The sequence below is a fragment of the Rousettus aegyptiacus genome, unplaced genomic scaffold, assembly GCF_014176215.1.
Source record: "Rousettus aegyptiacus isolate mRouAeg1 unplaced genomic scaffold, mRouAeg1.p scaffold_m13_p_11, whole genome shotgun sequence".
Classification (NCBI taxonomy): domain Eukaryota; kingdom Metazoa; phylum Chordata; class Mammalia; order Chiroptera; family Pteropodidae; genus Rousettus; species Rousettus aegyptiacus.
Window position 1 is genome coordinate 5,832,488 of NW_023416286.1, and position 23,112 is coordinate 5,855,599.

General features: G+C 36.9%; 1 protein-coding gene across 4 annotated transcripts in view; it reads right to left on the bottom strand.

The window, feature by feature from the left end:
• Window positions 1-22,906, bottom strand: part of NUP58 (nucleoporin 58) — a 51,209-nt gene extending 28,303 nt beyond the window's left edge. The window contains exons 1-12 of one of the 4 annotated variants that reach the window (XM_016165129.2): window positions 22,626-22,906; window positions 17,847-17,989; window positions 16,781-16,816; window positions 14,302-14,451; window positions 13,538-13,675; window positions 11,329-11,439; window positions 7,541-7,565; window positions 6,322-6,387; window positions 5,828-6,002; window positions 2,701-2,780; window positions 667-785; window positions 215-297 (exon numbers count right to left, since the gene is read on the bottom strand). In XM_016165129.2, the coding sequence (XP_016020615.1) occupies window positions 215-297; window positions 667-785; window positions 2,701-2,780; window positions 5,828-6,002; window positions 6,322-6,387; window positions 7,541-7,565; window positions 11,329-11,439; window positions 13,538-13,675; window positions 14,302-14,451; window positions 16,781-16,816; window positions 17,847-17,989; window positions 22,626-22,732 (1,233 nt within the window). In that variant the 5' untranslated portion in view covers window positions 22,733-22,906. The remainder of the gene's footprint in view (window positions 1-214; window positions 298-666; window positions 786-2,700; window positions 2,781-5,827; window positions 6,003-6,321; window positions 6,388-7,540; window positions 7,566-11,328; window positions 11,440-13,537; window positions 13,676-14,301; window positions 14,452-16,780; window positions 16,817-17,846; window positions 17,990-22,625) is intronic. The other 3 variants (XM_016165130.2, XM_016165131.2, XM_016165132.2) reach the window with 3 other exon arrangements.
• Between the last annotated feature and the right edge of the window lie 206 nt (window positions 22,907-23,112).

Sequence of the window (23,112 nt, forward strand, 5' to 3'; positions counted from 1 at the left end):
CACATAAAAAATGACATCCTACGTAACTACTAAAAATGACACTAAAAAATATGATATGAACACAGAAAGTTGTTCACAGCATGATCATGGCTTATTTTAGTTTTAAGTCTTTTTCACTTATATGTAATTTCAGTTATTTCCATAACAGGCATAAATACTTTTATCCCACTTGAGTCTATATATACAGATAGATGAACTCATAATAAAAACTTACCTTTACATTTTCATGAATAGACTGAAGTTGTGCCGCTAAAGCTACAAATGTTTGATAAATTTTCTGCATAGCCATTGACAAATCTACAAAAGAAAATTATATTATCACATAAATATGTATATATATATATTAACGCCATCAATATTATTTTTCTATTACTTGAGTTCTATTTTTGGTACAGCTAATGCGTTGGGGAAAAAACTCCATCAGCATCTCCACGCCTGAGAGAAGACTGAGCAGCATGAGCACACTGAAAGATGTCCACGTCGGGAGGCAGGCAGGGGAAGCGCAGACTTCTGCCATTGACAGTGTGGTAGCGATTCAAAATAAAGCATTTTATATTCACAGGAATTAAAGATCTAATCAAGGAGTTTTGAGGAAATTTTCTTATGGCAGCTCAAGATAATTACTAGTAGTTATCTACTATACAAAAGTAACAGAAAGCATGTTACCTTGAGGAGTTATATGTGAGTTATTTGCTTGAGTGGCAAGATGGTTTTCTAGTTCTTCAATCTGCTGTCTATACTGCTGAAGTTGTACCTCAAACTGCTGAACCAAGATTCTGAAGTAGCTATATCAAAACATATACAAATTCAGATCAAAGTTTGAAAAACGTTTTCTTTACATTCAAAATACCAAATAAATAAATATATGCCCCCATTTAAGTAGAGACTTTGAATTAGTCTGATGGCATAATTTAAGTGGCACAGATATTACTAAGACAAAAACTCAAACTCATCAATTACCAAGGTATCAAAAACAGATGCATATCCTTACTCTGATCAAGAAAAATCCCAATTAAGGGATAATCTACAAAGTAATTTAATACTCTTCAAAAGTATCAAGGTCATCAAAGACAAGGAAAGACTGAATAACTGTTACCGACTGGAAGAGATTAAGTAGAAATAACAAATAAATGCAATATGAATAGGATCCTGGAGTAGAAAAAGTACATTAGTAGATAACATGTTCCCAGAACAGAAAAAGCACATTAGTGAAAAAGTCAACAAAATTCAACTAAGTTCTGTAGTTGGGTTAATTATCTATGCCAATGTTAATTTCCTGCTCTTGATAATTATACTATGATTACGCAATACATTAACAGTTAGGGAAGCAGGGTAAGGGATCTAAGAATGTTCTTTGTACCACCAAGTTTTCTGTAAGTCTAAAATAAGTTTAAAATAGTTTTTAAAAAGTGAAACCGTTAATCAGATTTTATAACCAAGTACTTACAGTTCTTATAACCCGAAATGCCACTGATAAACTAAAAATACCGCAAGGGGACTTGAATAGCAGGCCAAGCAGTCTGAATGTTATTCTAAAGCTTTTTGCAGTGGAAAATGATGAGTCAACCTATTTCAAGACTAGCTCTGACGGCAGCATGAAGAACAAAACACAGGGATGAAATACTAGAGGAAGCCCACTGAGGAAGCACATCCCATGCTAATCTGAACAACAGGAATATCACTGTCGTCGTTAAATTCCTGGTTTTGATCACTGTGCTGTAGTTATGAAAGAGAATAGCCTTATGTTTACGAAATACACACTAAAGTACTTAAGTTTTTCAGAGAAAAAAAAAATATTATGTACACATGGAGAATAAGGAACAAAAACAGTAAAAATGCTAACGTGTAGGGCACCTGGATGAATACTCCATGAGAATTTGTTTTATTCTTGAAACTTTCCTGTAACTCTGAAATTATAACAAAAAGTTAAAAGAAATCGAAAAGTGAGAGAGTAGGAGTCAAACAGACCTCTCTCTGGCACTCACAAGCACAGGCCTCACCGGCTCATGCCTCAGGCTGCTCATCTCTAAGACAGGAACCGAACAGCTCTAGAGGTCTTGCGGAAAATGAGAGAACATGTAAAGTGCTGAGCACACTGCTTGGCATACAGTAAGCATTTGAAAACTATTAGCTATTGCTATCTCTAGTGATACAAAAGGATATAAAAAGAGACAGGATATATCACATGTATAACTAGATGGATGTATGAAGCTGGGTGATGAAATCACAGGTGGACTATTTTCAATTTTACTTATGTACATTTTCTAATTTTTCCTCCTAATAATTTATTTCCTGTGTAAATAACAGCTATGCAAATAAGTAAGAGAGTTAAACTATATTTAATACGCACTGTTTAAGGACGGACTAGCACAAAAATATTTTAAACAAAGTACTACTGGGTGAAAATGTAAATTTCTACTGAAAAAAAAACAATGGAATAGACCCCGTAGGTAACATGTAAATGAAGTGTAATGGCATAATAGTGGTTAAAAGCTCAGATCTTAGCCTTTACTTACCCTTCAATAAAATGGGGAGAATAAACTACCCTCTTAGGGTTATCATGAGGATTAAATTTAAAAATTCATGTGAAGTGCTTACTAACCCAGGCTTGCTTTTTAGTAAATTAAAAATCCCTAGCCTGTATATTGTTTGTACCATGCTGTGTGAGAAACGTCTGTTTTAAAAATTCCAGTAACTTACTCAGCTGGAGCTGCATTCTCATGTTGGAGTCCAGGTGGTGTTTTCTGGGTTCTTAAAGCTATTTCGGCGTTCTTCAACTCCTAATACATCAGAGGTTTAAAAAAAAGGGCCAATTAAAAGCTAGGCTAAAATTACCAACTACCTCTGGTTTGAAATTTCAAGCAATGCCATTCTTAGAGGGTTGTACTATGAAGACATAATATGGATGAAGCCACTAAAACCTCTTTGCAGAGAAGACAAACTATACTCTCAGAAGGTAGCAGTAATAACGCTGAGGCTGATGATGGCAGGCAGTTAACATTCCGGGTACTCACTGTGTCCAAGCACCATGCTAAAGGCTTTGCTTACATCGTCATGGTTAATCCCCAGTAACAAGCCTATACCACGGGCTTTTTCCCTTTTTACAGATGAAGAAATGGGAGTTAGAGGTATTGAGTCATCTGCCCAAAGCCATATAGCTTGAAGGCCTGAGAACTGAACCTAAACGGTCCAGTTTTTTTCAAAGCTTATACACTCAACCATTCTTAAATCACCTCAACTCTTCTTCAATGCCATTCCTATTTTCTAGTCAGGGGTTTTTAAGACTGATACTCTGCTTTAACTCTTTATATTGCACCTTCCTATCATCTGACCACTTTTCTTAGGTTTTCCTTCTTGGGGAAAAAAAAAAGTATCTTACCTTTATATTTCCTATAGCAACCTCTTGCCTTCATTTTACTCTCAAGCCCTTAAGTCTCGAAGTCTGTTACTTCCATCTCTTTCCACTCTTCCTATCTAACCCCAGGATACATGCCCGGGAGAGGTCTGTACTATGCGAACTCTGCCCCCTGCCCACTTCTCTGAGCACTGACTCTTGCCAGGCCCAGACTCACACTCAGTGCTCCTCTGACAGTAAACTGCTTGAAGATCCTCAAACACGCCTATTTATTGCCTTCATGCCTTTGTTATCCTCTTTCCTCCCAGCCTGGGGGATACCTAAGTATGTTTCAAGACCCAGCACAAAGGTTCCTACTTTAGACAAATGATAAAACTGTCCACTTGAGCCCTTCGTGTCTCTATCATACCTTGTACTGAACATATCACATGACTGATCTGACTCTCTCTCTCTAGAATATTGTCAAGTGTTTGATTCCAAATGCCTGTTGAAATGCTCTGTCCATAACAGATCCTTAAAAATGTTCACCGAATGCAGACTCAGCAACAGCTTCGACAAATCGTTTGGCATCAGCCCTACCTCAAAAGAACTTTAACCACCCTACTTATTTAAACGCTTGAGTTATGTACCGAAATACGATGTATATAAAAGATTTCGCTTTCATAAGGTCTACACAATCACGACACCGCTCTTCACCTCAGAATTGCTTATATTTCCAAGAAACATTTTCTTCAAAGAAATGGCTTGGGTTTAAATAAGATTGATAATTACTTCACTAGTGGAGTCAGAACATTTTTTTTTTCAGTTTATAATTCACTAGACAGCAAGTAGAGCACTAATTACTGTATATTTGAAAAATAACCTTAGATCAAATTTCTTTGATATCTCCTATAAAATTTTCTAACCTCCACTCAGATGATTCTTTCCTTAAGGAAACTTGTTCTGACTCATATCCTTCTTCATCTGCTACCTTTATATTCTACCCAACCTTTTATTATTTCATTTCCCCAACTAGACTTTTTAGTACCTTTGGAGTTGTCTTTTTATCTCTAAAAGACTATTAAGAAGTCTGGAGCGTTGCAGGTATTCCGCAAACACCTGTGGATGGAATCGCCCAGTGCTGGCGTTACAATGGACACCATTTCAGCACTTGTTTCTCTTCTGCCTGAGTCTGACTCCTCTATTACTTTGCTAAGAACCTTTTCCATATAATTTCATATTTCACATATGTAATGTTTAATCAGAATCTAAACATTCTCCACAGCCTGAAAGCATAACTAACATTTTCCTCCTCCTAGAAAACATAAAGGAAGAATAAGTAGGAAGGAAACATGAGGGAATACTTTATTCATATTTAACCAAAGGATTTATAAGTGACTAGGACATCTAAAAGCAGAAAACAAAGCCTTTGAATTCCCTTTGAACATCATAGTTCAGAATAGCTATTTTAGCAACATTTTTATTAAAAAACATCATGAAGTATTAATGCAATAGTAGACTTAAAAACACCTATGCAGATACAAACTTCTAGTTATAAAATAAATAAGTCCTAGGGATGTAACATATAGCATGATGAAAATAGTTTACAATACTATGTTCTATATTTGAAAGTTGCTAAGAGAGTAGATCTTAAAAGTTCTTATCTCAGGGGGAAGACTTTTTTAACTATCTGTGGTGATGGATCTTAACTAGGCTTATTGTGGTGATCAATTTGCAACACAGATAAATATTGATCGTTATGCTGCATACCTGAAATTAATGTTATGTCAATTACATTTTAATTAAAAAAGACACACTTAAAACTTTTACTTAAAATATTATCACTTCTCTTATGAAAAACACAGCCCTATGATAAGCCCACGTTAAGAAGAAATACATATTATATGTTGCACATATATTGTATATTATACCACAGGGTCAAAAAAAAAAACCCAAATAGACAAGAGTGACAGATGATACGAGCCTCAATACCATTTTTATTACCTAAGACTAGCAAGTCATCAGTATAACTTAATATTTATAAAGCATGATATAATTTTTGTTTAACAACCGACAGATTAAAAACATATTTTTTTCTGTCTGTTTTCCTCTTTAACCAATCAAGCCAGCAGGCACTCTCATATGCTTATGAAATACGGCAGTTAGCAGCATAAGCTCGAATTAGATTACCAGGGTCTGAATTGGAGCTCTCCCACTTACGCACAAAGCTCTCTGCCTATTTTCACATTTACATAATGAAGATAACAGTACCTACCTCACTGGGCTGTCACGAAAACCCCAGTTTAAGGCTCACATACAAAAATTGCTTAAAATACTGCCTCATCCATAGTAAACACTCAATAATAACTAGTAACTGTTATAATTATAGCAAATTAAGAGTATATGAGCTACACGGTTTTAAACTTTATTTTAAAAGACCTACTTCATGAGAAACAGACAAAAAAGCCCTAGACAAAATGACGGCGCGTTTACCTGAGCGGTTTCTATTTTCAGTTTGTCGATACTGAGCGTGTTCCTCTGCAGCCCGCTGGCCGCCAGCGACAGGAGCTGCTTCAGAGCTTTAATATCCTCTTGTACCTTCAGCATTGCTTTGGAAGACATTCTACTAATTTCTTCTTGGACCTGTTTCTGTTCCTTCACAAATTTCCTTAAAACCAAAACAAAATGGGGTTTAAACAAACCATACCTTTGTTTCCCACGGGTAAAAAGGTGCATTTTTTAATAGGCTCGTCACAGTCCAAGTGTTTTAAGAAGTAAAAACTTAAAATGCCCCTATAGTTCACATGCTGTTCCACAAAATGGCAGTTACAGAAATTTAATTCCTGTCGTGCTGCGTTCACTCTAATTTCTTATGGCATCAGAATGTAAACCCGAGGTAAAATATTTAGGAGAAAGAGATGTTCCCCCTAAAATACACTCTAGCATTCTGCTTGTATGAGTTATCTAATTATATTTGACACACTTACTGGAGATTTTCAACATCTTGGCAGATGACAAGAGGTAGATTTTCATCCTTCAGTGCTTTACTATCCCTAAGAAAAATGCCATAAATGTATTAAAATCAGTGAGATTTTAAAATGCTGAGAGATGAGTTTTACTAGAGTATAGTTAAGATGCAAGAAAATAAAGCAAATATTTCCATTCACAGCTTGTATGATTTTGATTCTTTGTAAAGAATAATACATTTCCTGACCTATACAATAACTTTAACAATTCATCAGATATGAAGATTTCTAAGATTGGCATCTATGTAAATAAATTTGACTAAATGTTTAAGAAAAAAAAATCAGAAAATACTATAGATTGCACGGAATAGTCAACTAAGGTCCTCCTGGTTCAAAAATGCTATGATTGACATTTTATTCTGTTCAAAAACATTAAAGCATTCATTAAAGAAAGCCTATAAAACTCTGCATAACAAGATGAACAGAATATTTTACTTTGTTATTTTATAACTTCAATTTGTTCTTCAACAAAATAAGACCTAGGAATACCTTACAGGAATCAAAACATTTAATAAGGACAAGAATAAGTGGAATTTGACATACTATAATGGAATCCTGAGTTAGAGTTCAGTCATAGATCAGCTTCCTCATTTACATAATAGGACTAAAATATATACAAGATGTTTGGGAGGAGTGAACTTGATCACTTATTTATGAGGCTTTCTATAAGATGACAGAAATTAGGTGAGAAAATACAGAAATAATGATTTTCAAACATATATATGATGTATATGGAAGCTATTATTCCTCTTAATAATCAGGAAATGAATAGTATTGGCATAGTAATTTGTATAAAAGGTATATATACACATATACATATACTCGCACATGTATATTGTCATTTACATACATAAAAAGTGCTCAAGAGTAAAGTTCCATGAGCTGTTCAGTATTTAATAAACAAATACATACATATATTTGTATTTATTTGTTATCCGGGGGGAGAGTCAACCACTGCCCAGAAAAAATTAGTTATGAATTTTCTTAACAATTAAAAATTAAAGATTTGACTTTCCAATAATCTTTCTAGAGAGTATGTTTATTAGTTTATTTTTGACCAAAACCAGTTAAAAATTTCTTCTAAATATCTATATGATTCCATTTTCTTTCAACCATACCACCTGCCTATAATAAATAAAACTCTTTAATTAAAACATTTTTAAGTTAAATTATAACTTACTCTGGTCTTGCTCCTGTTTTATCACCTAGAAAATTCAAAAAGCTTTGTGTAAAAATAGGTAATTTAATAACATATTGCAAATACAAGTTTTAAGTTAACTCAAACAGGTAGAAATAGAAACTCTTAAGCATTTCTGAGACTGCCCCTTAAACATCATGCAATGTCGTTACATGCCACAAACTCCGAACACAACATGTTATGGAGACATATTTATATCCCCGTGAACATGTAGCTGATTTACATTTATTTCTTTCAAAGACGAGAATCTTCCCTTTTCAAGTATCTTCAATGAAAAATATTCCTGCCTAGCAGTTTAACTCCTAAGACCTTTCCTTGATACTTTTTTAAGGCTCGATGACTATGGAATATTAAAATGTCAGATTATCTGAACTTCTGATCTTACAAAAGCAGCAAATTTTTAAAGTTTTAATGTGTGCAGATATACAGCTCAGTCAGTAATAACACCTATTAGACACCAATTGTATACATCTAAAAGTAGAAAAGTAAAAACGCTCCTTCAGCAAAATGATGCAGTGATTTACTTTCTCCTTTTCCAAAATGTATTTCTGGCTATAAAAATAAGACCTGTTTATTTAAGAAAGCATAAAAAATATAAAAATGCACAAAACCTGTCCCCATCAGAGAACTTCAGTGGTTCCTTCCAGCCTTCCTCTGTATGCACACATTTTTTAAAACAATTAGGATTACCATATAGTATTTTAATACATTTCTCAGCATGCTGTGAAATGCTTTCCCTATCAGTTAAAATGGCTTTAAGTGACCCTAAGTACAGAGATGATATGGCTGTATCATGGCCCTGTGCCCAACCCTTTTCTTAGCGTATCAGCATTCACTACAGAAACAATGACGCTGCCACGAACGTCTTTACCTACAAATACCTGCGTGCTGCTTTACTCGTATTCCAAGAAAGTCTTGAGGGGTCAAAGAGTATGCCAGGGAAGGCCTCTGACACATCCCCACAGTGTCCCAATCCACCTTTCCCTCTACTAGGAATAGGAGGACCTTTTCCATTATATCCTCAACAATAAACACAGTAAAAAAAAATAAATCATGCCAGTATATAGGTGAAAAATGCCACTTCGTTATAATCTTATTTCATATTCCTGACAGTATTGAGTGAAGTAAAACATTTTCAGATGTTAATTATCCAAGTGTATTTTTCCTTTTATGAACTCCCTAATTCAGGTTATTAGTACATTTTTGAGATATTTTTCTTATTGACTTCTAAGAGCTATTTCAACAATAAGTATATTAATACTTTGTCTCATATATATATTTCATGAGTCTACTTCTCAAGTTAGATCCTTATAATTCTAAGATATGTTTCACTTCAGAGACGTTAAAATGTGAAAAAATAATCTGGAAATCAAGTATTTTACTTTCGATTTGTCATTTACCTTTTACCTTTGTACATGGGTTTCCTTATTGTTTATCTCTTTAATCCAACTATAGTTTATTTTTCCATATTTTGTATTTCAGTGATTCTAAGATTTTTCTTTCGAGTTTAACGTTTCTGAAATTAGCACCCATGTTCTATAGACAGTGTCTTAGATTTCTAAGAACAGTAATATAAACTAAGAATTTAATTTTTTTCTAAATAGTTCAACTTTTTTATTGAATAATGTATTATTTTGTTATTTCTTTAATCCATTTTTATTATACTTTATAAAAACTGACAGACACGAACATGTGTAATAAAACTTGGGCCTGTTTCTAAAGTACCGTGGACTGATTAGTCTACCCCACTGTGCCTCGGCAACACCTGTGGACACTAGACATGCTTCCTATCAGTTCTCTACATCTGCTCTTGCCTTTCTGCGCATTATTCACCACGCGATTGTCAGAATACTCTTCTGAAAACACAAATCTCATTATGTCACATTATCCATATCAAAACCCCAACTGTCCTCAGTACAATTACAAAACTACTTGATGTGGCAGATGAGGCCCTTCGTGACCTCTAGAATCTTATCCTTCCTTCTGTTCTGTAGCTGCACTGGCCTTCCCGCAGTTCTTCAGAGGGCCAAGATCATTCTCATCTCTAGATCTCAATCCATGGTGCCCCTTCTTCATGAAATGCTGTTTTCTACCACTGATACTATAGGTCCATACTAAGTGAAATACCTACTAGAGAAAAAAGAGAAATCTTGTAGATGAAAAAAAGAATCCTTTTGACACATACAACAGATGTGAACCAAGACGTGGTACACGTAGTCACATGCATTTACACTCTGCTCCTCTTGTTCAAGTCTAGCTAAGGCACAAGATGAGAGTGGGGGGCGGAGGGTCAGGCAAGATTAACTCCTTACATTTCTCCTACCCCTTCGCCTTGATCTGCTCTTTCACATGGAGCCTAAAAGCAATTACAATGAAGAAAGCAGTCTTGGGCTTAAAATAAAAGTAGTTGGAGGGTACCAGGCTGCTGCAACTGAATAAAAAAAATAAGCTGCTAAGACATCTAAGGCTATTTTTCTAATTAAGGAGTTACTACAAAGAAAACTACGTAAAAACAAGAGATAAGACCCTATGTTCCGAAATTAGTAAATTTTCATTCAAAGAGAAAGAAACTCAAATTGTGTAAGTTTAAAAAGCCTTTACCAACTTTTAGCGTGATTCACCCTAGAATAGTTGTCTCTTTATGATAAAACCCCAATTTATAAAACTCTTCTTATACAGATACATGGACATTGACTATTTTACACCTGCATCCACTACCTCATTCTAAGTCCGAGGTTCAATGTGACATGTGTAAACTCTAGTGAACCATGCCTTCATAAAGAGCAGAAGAGATGTTTCAAAACAAAAAATCATACACAGCACCAACATCAATAAAAAACTTTTCAAAATGAATTTGGGTTGGCGAGTTTTTAAGAAGAATATTCATCATGGCAGGGGCACAGCAAGGACGTTTTCATATTTGGTGGGCAAATAAATCGGTGAAATCTCTCTGTAAAGCAATTTTGCAATATGTACCAAGAGTCTCCAAAATGTCCCTCTCTTAGTTAATGATTCAATTTCTAAGTATTTACCCTAAAGAAATAACCAAAAATATGAACAAAAACTTATAATAAAACACCTAAACAGTACTTACTATGTGCCTGGCTCTGCCAGGGTTTTACAAATCGTAATCCTTAAACCAAGTCCCAAAAGTAGGTACTGCTATTTCCCTGCCCTTTATAGATAAGGAAACTAAAGTGTAGAGAGGATAGACGGCTTGAATAAGGTCGCAAAGCATACAGTTGAGCCAGAATCTGAACTGAGGCCATCTAGCTCCAGACTCTAAACTATTAATACGCTGACTGTCTCTATGAAGATGCCCAATACGGTGCTACGTCCCAGAACCAGACTAAAAGAACTAGAAACAAACACAACAGGATGATGGCTGACTAAATGATGACACAGCCATTCATAACACTGATATTAAACAGCATTAAAATATTTTTAAAGAATTACTGACACTGACGAATACTTGTGATATATTACATGAGAAAGAACAGGTTTCAGAACAATATGTCATGATCCCAAATAAAACATAAGCATTAATACGCACATCAAGATAGATATGTAAGACATAGACCCATAAAAATCTACTGTTTTCTACAAAAATGAAATCTTAAATGCACAACACACAAAATTTATAGAGTATAATGCAAACAAACTTAACAGTAAAAACTTTATTATTTAATATATAACAACCTCCCAGACACAGGAATTTAAGCCCCTTCAACAGGACTGTTAGAATATAAAACAGCAGTAACATTACTTACTCTTTTTATCTGACGAGCTACTAAAATCTATACCACCAAGGCCTTCGTTGCCTGCAGTTGAAGTAGCTGCTGGGGTTCCCAAAGTCAAGCCTAAAGCACTCTGTCCAAGTCCTACAAATAAGCCAAAGTCATTTACGAAGTTCAGTGGTAGTCTTAATAACCATTTCTCCTTCTGACGAAAGCAATCAAATACTTTTACATCAGATTCCAGATTTCCTTTATACTTATTTTAGACAAATAACAACAAACAAGTCTCAAGCATGCTCTGGACAAAGCCGAATAGTCTTACCTGGAATCAGTGATATATGTAGTTTAGATGTGTTTTTCATTTTTTATCAAAGGAGTCAGAATGTATCTGTTGTTCTGATATACGTGGACACTCAATTTTATTACTTGTTTTTTAAACCTTCTCTACAAAAGCATTTTTAGTTTATATATTTGCAGATGAATGTATTTTGTCTTTTAATCATGGTTTGGAATAACACATTTTTAAAATAATCTAGGGTTGGAATGTTAACTCAATAGGTAGAATCTTTTTACAATGTATACATCAAATCATGCTGCGCACTTTAAATATCTTACAATTTTATTTGTCAATTATACTTCAACAAAGCTGGGGAAAAATAAATATCTGATACGAATTTCCAAAATTTTAGTATAATGTAAATAGTTTCACTGTTAATAAAATTTTAAAAACTGGTCATTAAAAGTCATACAGTTCCAACATCATCAAAGTTTCATACTCCAAGTTTTTTCATAAACCTTTTTTAAAAAGTAGATTTCATTTATTTAAATCTTACCTCACTGATAAAAGGAATTAATGAGCTACATATAATCTTGTCATTAATATATACTTGTGAATCAAGAAGCAAGATTTCAAAGATCTTGCATTGGTAAATCATATAAGTCCACATATTCCCCCTTACATAATGGTGCTTCTTGTTAGACTAGATGCTATTGACTTTAAAAACAAAGGAAACAGTAGTATGTACTGATAAAAACACAGGATAACTGAAATCTTGGCAATGTATGAAAAAACATACCTAAATAACTTATTAATATTTTAAAAACCAGTGGCATCTTCAACATAAATAAAATTACTCAATGAATATTGTATCAAGACCTAAGAAAAATCAGAGCAAACCTAAAAACTCAATAATGAGATGCAAAAGCAACTCTCTACCTCCTCTTTCTATTCTTTTCGTGTTTTGCTTGCACAGGGATCTTTGGGAGGGATGTTTAAATACTTATCCTGCAAAGGAATGTATGTTATAGTGATTTGGTTATTAGAAAACATTTAAATACCTACAAAGTTAGACAATAATGACAAAGATAAGTATTTGAAAGATCAATGCAACTTTGAACACTACAAATTTCTTGACCCAAGTCTTTTTTTCCTCTTCTGCTGACCTGGAATTAAATTTAGTATCTGAATAGAGGACACCAAAAAACTACAGCTTTAAAAGAAAACATTATGTCATATTCCTTCATGTCTCCCACACAATCAAGGAAAGTATGTCACACATATTAGGTGCTATTTTCCTAATCCGTAAACAGTTAAACAGAAGTTCTTCAAGGGAGGAAAGCTTTCTCACTCCCACCAGGCTCCATGGCTTTCCTATACTGGCAGTAGCTACAGCCAATATTCAAAACATCTGCAGAATCCTTAACATGAGGCTGATTTCAAAATAAGCATAAAATGAGAAATCAACCCAAGATATAAAATATTAACTCTGTGTCTTCTGTCAGGTGAACTGACACTTTAAATTTTGTCTGGCTATAGTAAAAGTATTTAATATTTGTATTTTAAAATCCTGCCTTCAAAGCATGCTAATACCCTTTCCTGGTGTCTATAATGGAAAGCTATTTCTAGAATGGGGGCCTAAAAGGTCAAGGTGTCTTACAATGAAGGTAGACACTAAATGATCCAAGGCCATTCAACTTTTATTTATTAAGACAGGTTTCTGTAGAAACTTTACTGACCCTTTAGATAGGCCCTTCTTTCTTTTCCTAGTCAGTCAACATTGAGAAATAGGAAAACTTACTTCTAAAATATGGCAAGAGGTCTAATTATGCATGAAAAACATTGTAATTCAATTTTCATACTCAAAGGAAAACATACAGGTTAACGAGACAAAGTAATCCCAAAATGCCTAAAGATAAATTTAAACATATCTACTATTTCTGGAGAGTAAATGCCATCAATTACCTGATGTTGCTGTGTTTGTATTCTGGAAAAGCGAACCTCCCAAACCAGCTAAGGCTCCCCCTAAAGAAAGGCCTGTTGATGCGGCTGTAGTTGTGGCTGTCGTTCCACCCAAATTATTGAGCGTAAAACCTGTGGATGCTATAAAAAGTGAGACTGTCAGCCTGCAGAAGGAAATATTTCTAAGCGCGCCACAGAAAATACAAAACACTTTCTTAAAAAAACTGATGTCCATGATAAAACTGGGTCTTGGAAAAAACTATTCCATAAAGTATACACTTAAGAATAAAGAGAAATATTACCTTCAAAGTAAAAGCCAGTGACAGAAAACAAGACTTTGGGTAATAACAGAATGGTACCAGGTAACTGAGTCTGGACGGTAATGAAGAGTTTTTAGCCCAGGCCACCGACTTCACCTTCAAAGGTGAATGAATATGAGCCAGGTAAGGTTTATAAAACTCTTATCCTTCCCTGTCACCAAAATGCTCCTTGAAAACAAAGTGGATGTTAATACTTTTACATTTTGCCTCTCTCACCCTTTCCCCTGCTTTGTTCTGTAAGTAGAGACCCACTTCCAAGATGGCTTCTGCTTCTTTAATGCCCAATATTGATCTTGTTCACTATCAGTCATTTAGGTCAAAATTGCTGAATGACTGAAATAAAAATGTTCCCAAACTGATCTTTAATAAAAGTGGATAACTATGTTCGCTAACCAAATAAAATTAAAATTTAACCATAAAAAGCAACTTTTCTACATTATACCTCACCTGCTGGAGTTGATGTCAGAGCAGACGAAAGAGTAAGCCCGCTAGCTGAGGTAGAAGTAATAGGCAGAGCGAATGGCGTGGCGGATGCTGCAGGCTTGCTGAATCCTAAACTGAAGCCTGTGGTAGATGCAGATGTAGTGGCTGGCGTTCCTGTTTTAAAAAAAAAAAAAAAAAATCCGATTTTACCATAACTGTATACACACATTATAGCAGTCAATCGGGGACCCTAAAAATTTGCGATCCTACTTCCTGTAGATAGAACAAGGATGTAATTGTGTGTATGAGAGAAAAATACAAATGTTGGGACCAAATCCTGGTGAATGCTGAAAAGGATGGCCCTGTGAATTAAGAAAAGCAACAGAAAATTCAATGGATGTGGTAATACTGAAATCCTCCTTTTCCTTTATACACAGCAGAAACACAGTCCAGTCCCCCTCCTCCCAGACTACTTAAATAACCACCCCTAACTGCTTAAACTCCCCTCGTCCTTCTGGCTTCCATTTGTCACCTCCCAGCTCTCTTCCTACTTGCTGTGCTGCTCTTCTCGGTCTGCTTTTGTGGGTCTCCTTCCTCTGTTCACTGCTTAACTGATACTCCCTATGGCTCCCTTCCTGCTCCCTGACTTCCTGAAAGATCTCGCCAACTTTCAGAATTTCAGCTATAGGCACATGGGTCTAAATAAATCTACATCTATCCAAGTCTGAACTGTCTGGCTCTACCTGAATGTCCCTTTGGAGCGCTACATGTCACCCTATAAAAAAACTTTCCTAAAACTTCAACTGTGGTCAATTCAGCAGCTCAAGCAAGAAACCACAATATCCTTGACATTTTTTCTGTCCCCTGCATTCTCTTAGCCATAAATCCAGTCAATTCTACTTAAGAGCTATTCCAGGAATATTAAGTATCCCCCAAAACCTTAACTCAGGCCATCTTTCTCTCAAGAACTATTTCAATAACCTTTTAATTTGTTTCTCTGTTGTCAATCTCTGACCTCTAATCTATTCTTGGAATGATCTCAGTAGGGAAAGAGGGACAGAGGAAGGTAAGGTAGGAGGGAAGGAAGGAAGAAAGAGAGGGAGGAAGGAGGGAGGAAGGAAGGAAAACAAAATAATACCCTGGTGATTCCCCCTGACTTAAGGTTCCCACTAGCTCTACACTGTCTCTAAAATATAGTCTCAACAGCTGGCGCACAACCACCTTCCCTATCGGGTCCCAAATGCTCCTCAAGACTCCTCTCCCTACTATTGCTACCTCTGAATCTTAAACTCCAAGAACATGCATTTTTCCTGTTTCCTTTATGATTGGGCGTTTACACTTTCCACTCCCCCCAGCTGAAATATTTCCTGCCCCCAAAATGAACTCCTACTCTCTTCCTCCTCTGCCTTCTTTGGTGCCTTTCATATGTGTTAGTTATCAGATTACACGAGAACACATTACTACACCTGCCTGTTGTTTCCTTCATCTCACAAGACTGCCTCGCCCATGCACTCAGCAGTTCCTGAAATCATCAGCACCATCCCCATCACCACATCAACAGCTAATACTAAATGTTTAAGGCATCGTGTATACCCAAGACCACAGAGTTAGGAAGTAGTAGCTGCTCAAAAGTCTAAATGAAGTAAGGATAACCTGTATTTTGGCTTCTCCTGAAAGCACTAAGTAAAAAGAAGTCAAAATGATGCTTATGGATTGCCCTTATCCCAGCTGGAGTACAATGCTTAGAAATCATGCATGAGTTCTACAATCTCAGAAAATAAGAGGCTCCAGATATTCTTCTGGTAACCAACCCTGTCCGAAACTCTAGTGGTAAACAGATGTGGTTTCCATAGATAACAGGTAAGCAGCCTCCAAGTAATAAATTCCACCTATCTTTATTTCAATATTTAATTTAGTTTTATTAATTTAATTGTAATTGAGATTTCTCAAAGTCCTTTCACTCATTTATTTCCTTTCACATTATTTACTGCCATCCAGATTCCTGACAGGCTGTCACCCTAGTTATTAACAGTCCCTTCGGCATACCATTATAGAAAACTGTGATGTTTTTGAGCTGAAAGGGAATCTAAAAACTTGTTAAGAGTCCAATACCCTCATTTTATAAGTAACGAAAAGCTGCCAGGTATTACATGACTATCTAAGGCCTCACGACTATATAGAGGTGCACCGGGGCTTGATTCCAAGACTTCTGGCCTACAGTTTGGTCCCTTTTCCATTAAAAGGGCTCAAAAAACTGAAAAATGTACTGTGAAATCAATTTTCACAGAAAATCATTTCTGTATTTAAATTATTTTTAATTAAAAATGGACTACAGAGTTATTGTTTTTTTAAATACTCCAATACTGAAAAGTTCTTTGATAAGTCAGCGTCTCTGATCTCTACTTAGTTCCTCACACACTTTCTTCTATACTCCTGCTCTGTAAGATATTAGGAAAAAGAGTAGGAGCCCAGAGATCTGGGATCTTTCCTCAAAAATTCTTACCCAGAGTTAATCCTGTAGTTATAGTTGTTGCTATTCCTAGGGACAAAAAGAGAAATAAAATTCAATCGTCAACAGAAATATGGCGTTCTATGATTTGCTGTAAGGGCAGGACGTGGACTCACCCTCGGGGAGTGAGACACCGCCAACAAGACCAACGTATCAGTTTCTTCTTCTACCATAACCACAAACCAATAGAAGCGTTCTTCACAGCACCACCTTTCACATTACAAGCTGTATGTAATCACATTAATTAGGGGGTAAGATTTGTAAAATGCAAACTATTGCTCATAAAATAATTAGGCGAGGAGAAAAAAGCTACTCCAGGCAAAGCACCGGCACAGAGCCGCCCCGGGCAGCTCGCTGGCTGGGCTCACGTTTACTCCTGCAGTCCTTCCACTTCCTACGTGTGGCTGTGACAAGTGCTGCGGTCAAGGCTGAAAGGTCAGTGCAGGAGGTGGAAACAGAGACCAAAAGGCCGAGGGTCACGATAAAGCATAAAAACGGAAGCAATTCCTGTGAAGCCCTTCTGGCTTATAACAAAATAACTCTAAGTATTTTTAAAAAACGTTTTATTTCTGAAACACCTACCTTTAACTCTTGCTCTTTCCCCAGTAAAACAATAACACACAGTTTAAAACATCTCTTAAGGATGTACGTTGTTATAGCGAAATAGGATGCTGTCCCATTTATGCTAAATTAACGTCCAAATTGGTAAACTTAACACTCTTTATTAAGGTAAAACACTGCATTACATAATCTAATATAAAAATTTTACTTACTTAAGTCATTACATTTAAAGAGATCTAACTTCTCCACAACTTCTTTAAGTGTGTGCCCATTTGCCTTCCTTCCACTGAAGTGGATCGGAGCTGATGACTAAGCTGATGACTGGGCCTATCACTGGCCCCTTACTTCCAAATCCTTATATTTCTTTTCCTCTTAGTATTTACCACTTTCTAGGTCTACTGCCAATGACAATCCGTGTAAAGGGAAGAGAAACAGTACAGACCATGAAAAAGGATAAAATCCCAAACCTACTTCCAGCAAACGTGACAATGCCCCCTACCTGTATTTGTTCCTCCTAGTGTGAACCCAGTGGCAGATTTAGATCCAAAGAGCCCGGTTCCGAAGCCACCTGAAGGAGCAGATGTAGTAGCCGGAGTTGCGGTGCTTCCGAGAGTTCCAAAATTGAGCCCCACCGAAGGGTTGCTTGTTTATTAAAAAAAATAAAAACACATACACACAAAATAAAGTTCTACTAGAGCCAATACTTAGAAAAAATGAAAAATGAACTCTTCAAGATTAGTTTCTTTCACTTAACATATCTAACACATCTCCATAGGATACGAAAAGAATAACTTGAACCAAATTTAAATATTTTTCAGTTCTCTTTAAAAATAAATCCACATATAAAATTAGTCTTTAAAAATACGACACCAATCTTCGAGAAAAGCATAATCTAGAGTGATCAGGATTTCAGATTACAAGTTATCACAAATAGGATGATACATATTTTGCTGTCACCAGTTTTGTTCGAAGGCGAGCATATTCTAAAATGGCCATAAGGAAATCCTTGAATGTGGATCATTGTACTCTTGAACTACCCATGTGCAGTTCATATTGCCAAATTCAACTGTTCTTCTCCAACTACTAATATGAAGTACATCCCCAGATGTACAACTACATCCCCAGAAATAGAAAGGTATGCTAAGTTGTCTTCGTCACCTCTCTATTGCCACATTACCTTATTCATAGGGTAAGGTGCGGTGTGGTTAGGTATCTCCCCACAGAAAAAGCAATAATGGGAGGTAAGGGGGAACACGGAGAAGGATAATGAATGGACATATCCTCGTTAGTGCAAAATGCAAAACAAAATTAATTACCCTCTGTATTAAGAGCATGTGTCCATCAAAAATCCTCTTCAGAGTTTTTGAAAGCTTAAAAAAAAATGCTAATAACAAGTTATATGAACAAAATTCACATCTTTTTCAACTATTCTTATCAAGCCTCAGAGGCTCTAATTTGCTATCTACAGGTGGAAGAACAAATTATGAAACTAGGCAAGAAAATCTTGACAACTCGATACTTCAAGAATTATGGAGAGTTTAGAAATTATAACGTGTAACATAATGAGAAATCCCATTCATCCTATGTATGTATCTTCGTCACTTCTCTCCCTACACTTCCATTTAGACATAATCACCAATGAGAGAACCCAATGTCAGTTTTAAAAAGCATGAAAGCCTGGAATATTTCAACTTAAGGAGAAGGCAGCAGTGTTGTGGCTGGGTTCCGGTACTGGTTCCCATGTGCTGATACCTGTGTGACATTACTTAAACTTTTTGAGCCTCAATTTCCTCATCTGAAAACTGGAAATAACAGTACCCACTTAACAGGGTTTTTTGTAAATATTGAGAAATTATGCGGATATATATATATATATCTTGTTGCTACTATTTTTAAGAACACTTATAAACTCAATACAATTAAATACATGGTATTATGCCAGCAATTCACTGTGAGGACAATGGAAAGGGAGAAGTTTAATTCAAGAGGTAGAATTTGAAGTTGGTCGTCAACACCAAGTGGGAAGAAAAAGAGGGCACACCCTAACTGTGTCTTGGTTTACCACTGATCGTAAGAATGACAGTTAAGAACACACGTGTGTGCCCTGGGTGTGTAAAGTACAGCAGATTGTCAGAGCAGGGCTGCAAGGTTTCAATGACAAAGCACAGCTCTTTCAACACTTAAGAAACTGAATTTAAAAGGTATTTAAAAAAAACACTATTGGCAAGTTTTGATAACATCAAATTAAGAAAATAATTATTATATTCCCCTTCCTCCCAAAGAAATTAGTGATCCCATTTGTTTTTACTATTCCATAAATATACAAAAAATGTACAGCAAAACTATTTTTTGACAATTATTTAAAATTTCCTGATAACTTAAGGTACGGATAACTGAAGACACGATAAAGTGTTTGATAACTAAGCTAAAAACATTACCAAAGAAATACATCAAAGTGAAATCATCTTACTCTACCAGAGAAGCAAGAGAAATGTCTTTGTGGCAAATTTTCTTTAAGAAAAACAAAAAGCTACCCCAGACCTGACCAATTATTGTCTCAACCCAGTATTATCTGCCAATTACTCTTGCAGATCAGGAATGTTATTTTAACTTCCCCAGCTTACCATAACGTGGACTTAGGAGACAAAGTCATGGCTAACATTTACAGAGCACTTACCAGGTGCCAAATATGACGCTAAACACTTTACAAGTTTTATGTCATTCAACCACTCTTTGAGGTAAATATTATACCCCTTTTCCAAATGTAGGAACTGAGACTTGAAGAGTAACTTCCCCAGAAAGAGACCAAAAACCAAGTAGCACTCAGAGAAGTCAGGCCTCCGAACCAGTATTCCAACGGAGAGATGTTAGATTGTCTGTCCTTTTATTAATTTATCCAAGCTTTCCTAAAACCTGTGTAAATTTTTCTTATTGCTAATAAATAATTCATTTACTTGATCATTCAATAAAGTCTCTATTAAAGCCCTTTTAGTACCAGGCACTGTCATAGGGATTGAGGACTGAGGATGGAATAGCAAATAAACTCAGACCCTGGCCTCTGGAAGTGTCCAGGCAGTGAGAGAAAAAGATTACTCATTCAGTCAACAAATAGGTACTGAGTGCCACTGTATCTACTGGAAAACAGTATGAAGAGGTCTCTACTCTCAGGGAGCATACAATCTATTGCTGGGCTCAGACAAGAAAGTCAACAAAAAACAGAATGAACTGATTATAACTGTGATAAGGTACAGGGTGCTATGAGGATGGACATCTCTACACTGAGAGGTCAGAAAAGGTCTCTCTGGGAAAGTAACCATTTGAGTCCCAAAAGTAGGCAATAGTTTGCCACCCGGGTAGGAGGCGGTAGGGGAATTCCAAGCAGGGGGACCTGCCCTACAGTGGGGTGCGGTTTGGCCACTTCAGGAACTGAGAAAAGACCCAATAGTTAGAGCAGGTATTTTCAAACTAAGATCAGGACTTGTTAGAGGGTATAAAATCAATATGGATAACAACCAGCATTTTCTTAAAAAAATAAAATGCAACAGGAAATACTACAGTGCATCATACGAAGTAAGGGTTTCTTTCTTTGAATCTTTGTTTCAGGCACTTATTTGTGGTCCTGAACTGGGCAATAATACAAATGTTTTTGTGTTTTTTTTTTTCAAATGTTTATTTTTTTGCAGTGGGTCTGGATCACTGAATTGGAGCAAACTGAAATGAGAAGACAGGCTCAGAATGAACCTAAGAGGTCCAAATTGTTTGGGTCTTGTGGACCATGGCAAGATGTATTTGTACTTCACTCCAATGATAGTGGGGGGAAAAATCACTGGAGAGGCAATCACAATTAAAAAAAAGAAATATATATAGAGATATAGAGATATATAGAGATATAGATATATATATAGAGAGAGATATATATCTCTCTCAACCTTGCTAGACAGACATAAAAGTTGATTCCTGAGACTTTTTTGAGAATTGGGATTTCACTGAACTAATCTAGCAGGTGATAGGAGCAATACTTATTTAACAAGAGAAAGGTCACTAGTTCAAAACCTGGCATGAATTTTAAGTATTTTCGTAAGAATGTTACCTTCAGGAGACCAAGATTCTTATTCATTTATATAGTAGGCACCTAAATCAGAGCCTACCATATAGGAATGTGTCCAATATTTATTCCATGAGTGACAAGAGCTGGCAACAGGGTGGTAGCACTGGAAATGTGGCAAATTGAAAATGAAGAATTAAAATTATCAGGCCTTGCTGATTGTGTACAGAGCGAAGGAGATAGTAAGGAAAACTCCCAGATTTCTGACTTGACTGTGTAGTCTGCGATCCTCCTCCTCTGTAATACAGACAATGCTGAAGGTATCTTTGCCTCTAATCTACAACCACATTCTTCAAGCTTCATGAACTACCTTGTAACTCGTTCTATGCACACTTCTTGGTTTAATGAACCCTATCTGTACTTTCAAAAGGTTGAGTTTTAAAGGTTCTATCTGTCATTAAAACGGTCTTTAACTATTTTATCTGCCTTCTTTTGGACTTCTGCTTAGCCAAATTTTTGTCACCACCTGAAGTGATGATGTAGGTTTCCTAAAAAGGATTAATTTGCTACCTACATTTTGCAATTTAAAGATGTGAGTCATTAAAACACAACATTCTTACCGAAGATGTACTAACTTGCATTCTGTTCAAAATTATCATCAACAAATGCAGTAAAACGTATTTAAAACAAAAATCAACCCCCCAAAAAAGGACGAATAGCGTCCCATGAGGCACAAACAGGAAATCATTAACCACGAAATCATTAACACTGCAACGTCTAAAACCGTGTATCTTGCAATGAAATCTGAATTATCAGGGTGGAGCTTTTATTTGTCCTCCTTAGAATTTTCTATTAACTGTCTTTTGCTAAAACCTCACGATAAGCTATACTTTCATTCATTCATGCAACATTCTGTGCCTAAGATTGACGAAGTGCTAGGGTTTGGGTGCGAAATCCCAGGCCCTTCTACTAAGCCAAATCTCGCTCGGTAGGAACCATGTTCGAACCACCAGGGATTTTAGGGACCTCACAATACAGACACCGTCCACCTTCCTCTCAACCAGGCAACCTGTAGGGGCAGGGCGGCGAGCGGAGGCCTACAAGGCTGGGGTGGGCGATTATTTTCCCCCAGGCCCACCGGGAAAAGAGCCAGCGAGAAGAAAGAGGAGCAGGACCACCCCACCGGAGACCCGCGGGTAGACCCAGGCAGGGAAGGGGAGGAAGCGCAGTTACCTAGACGACCCTGTGCCGAAGGAGAAACCGCCGCCTGTGGCGGTCCCGCCGGCGGCCACGGTGGTGGAGCCCAGCGCGCCGGTGCCGAAGGAGAACCCCGTAGACATGGCTGCCCGGGGCTCAGCGCCGTCAGCAAGCGGCAAGGGGTCTGGGACGCGCTTGTCGCCTTAAAGCCGAGGCGGGCCGCGAACCATCGCTGTGGACCAGCCCCGGCCTGGCGGGAAGCTCAAACCCCAGCGGTCGCGGAGACAAGGCCTCAGTGGGCGGAGGAAGCACTCAAGAGCACGTTCCGGCGCTCGCCGCGCGCGCGCGCACAGCCCGCCGGGAGCGAGCCCGCCGCGCAGGGAACCCTGGGACGGGCGTGGGGTCGGCGTGCGCGCGGGGCACGCTGGGACAAGGCGGGCCTGCCGCCCAGGTTTCAAATCAAACCCGGCGGGTTCTCTATTTCTACTTCAGTATCCACGCTGAGGTAATCTGTACTCTCTGG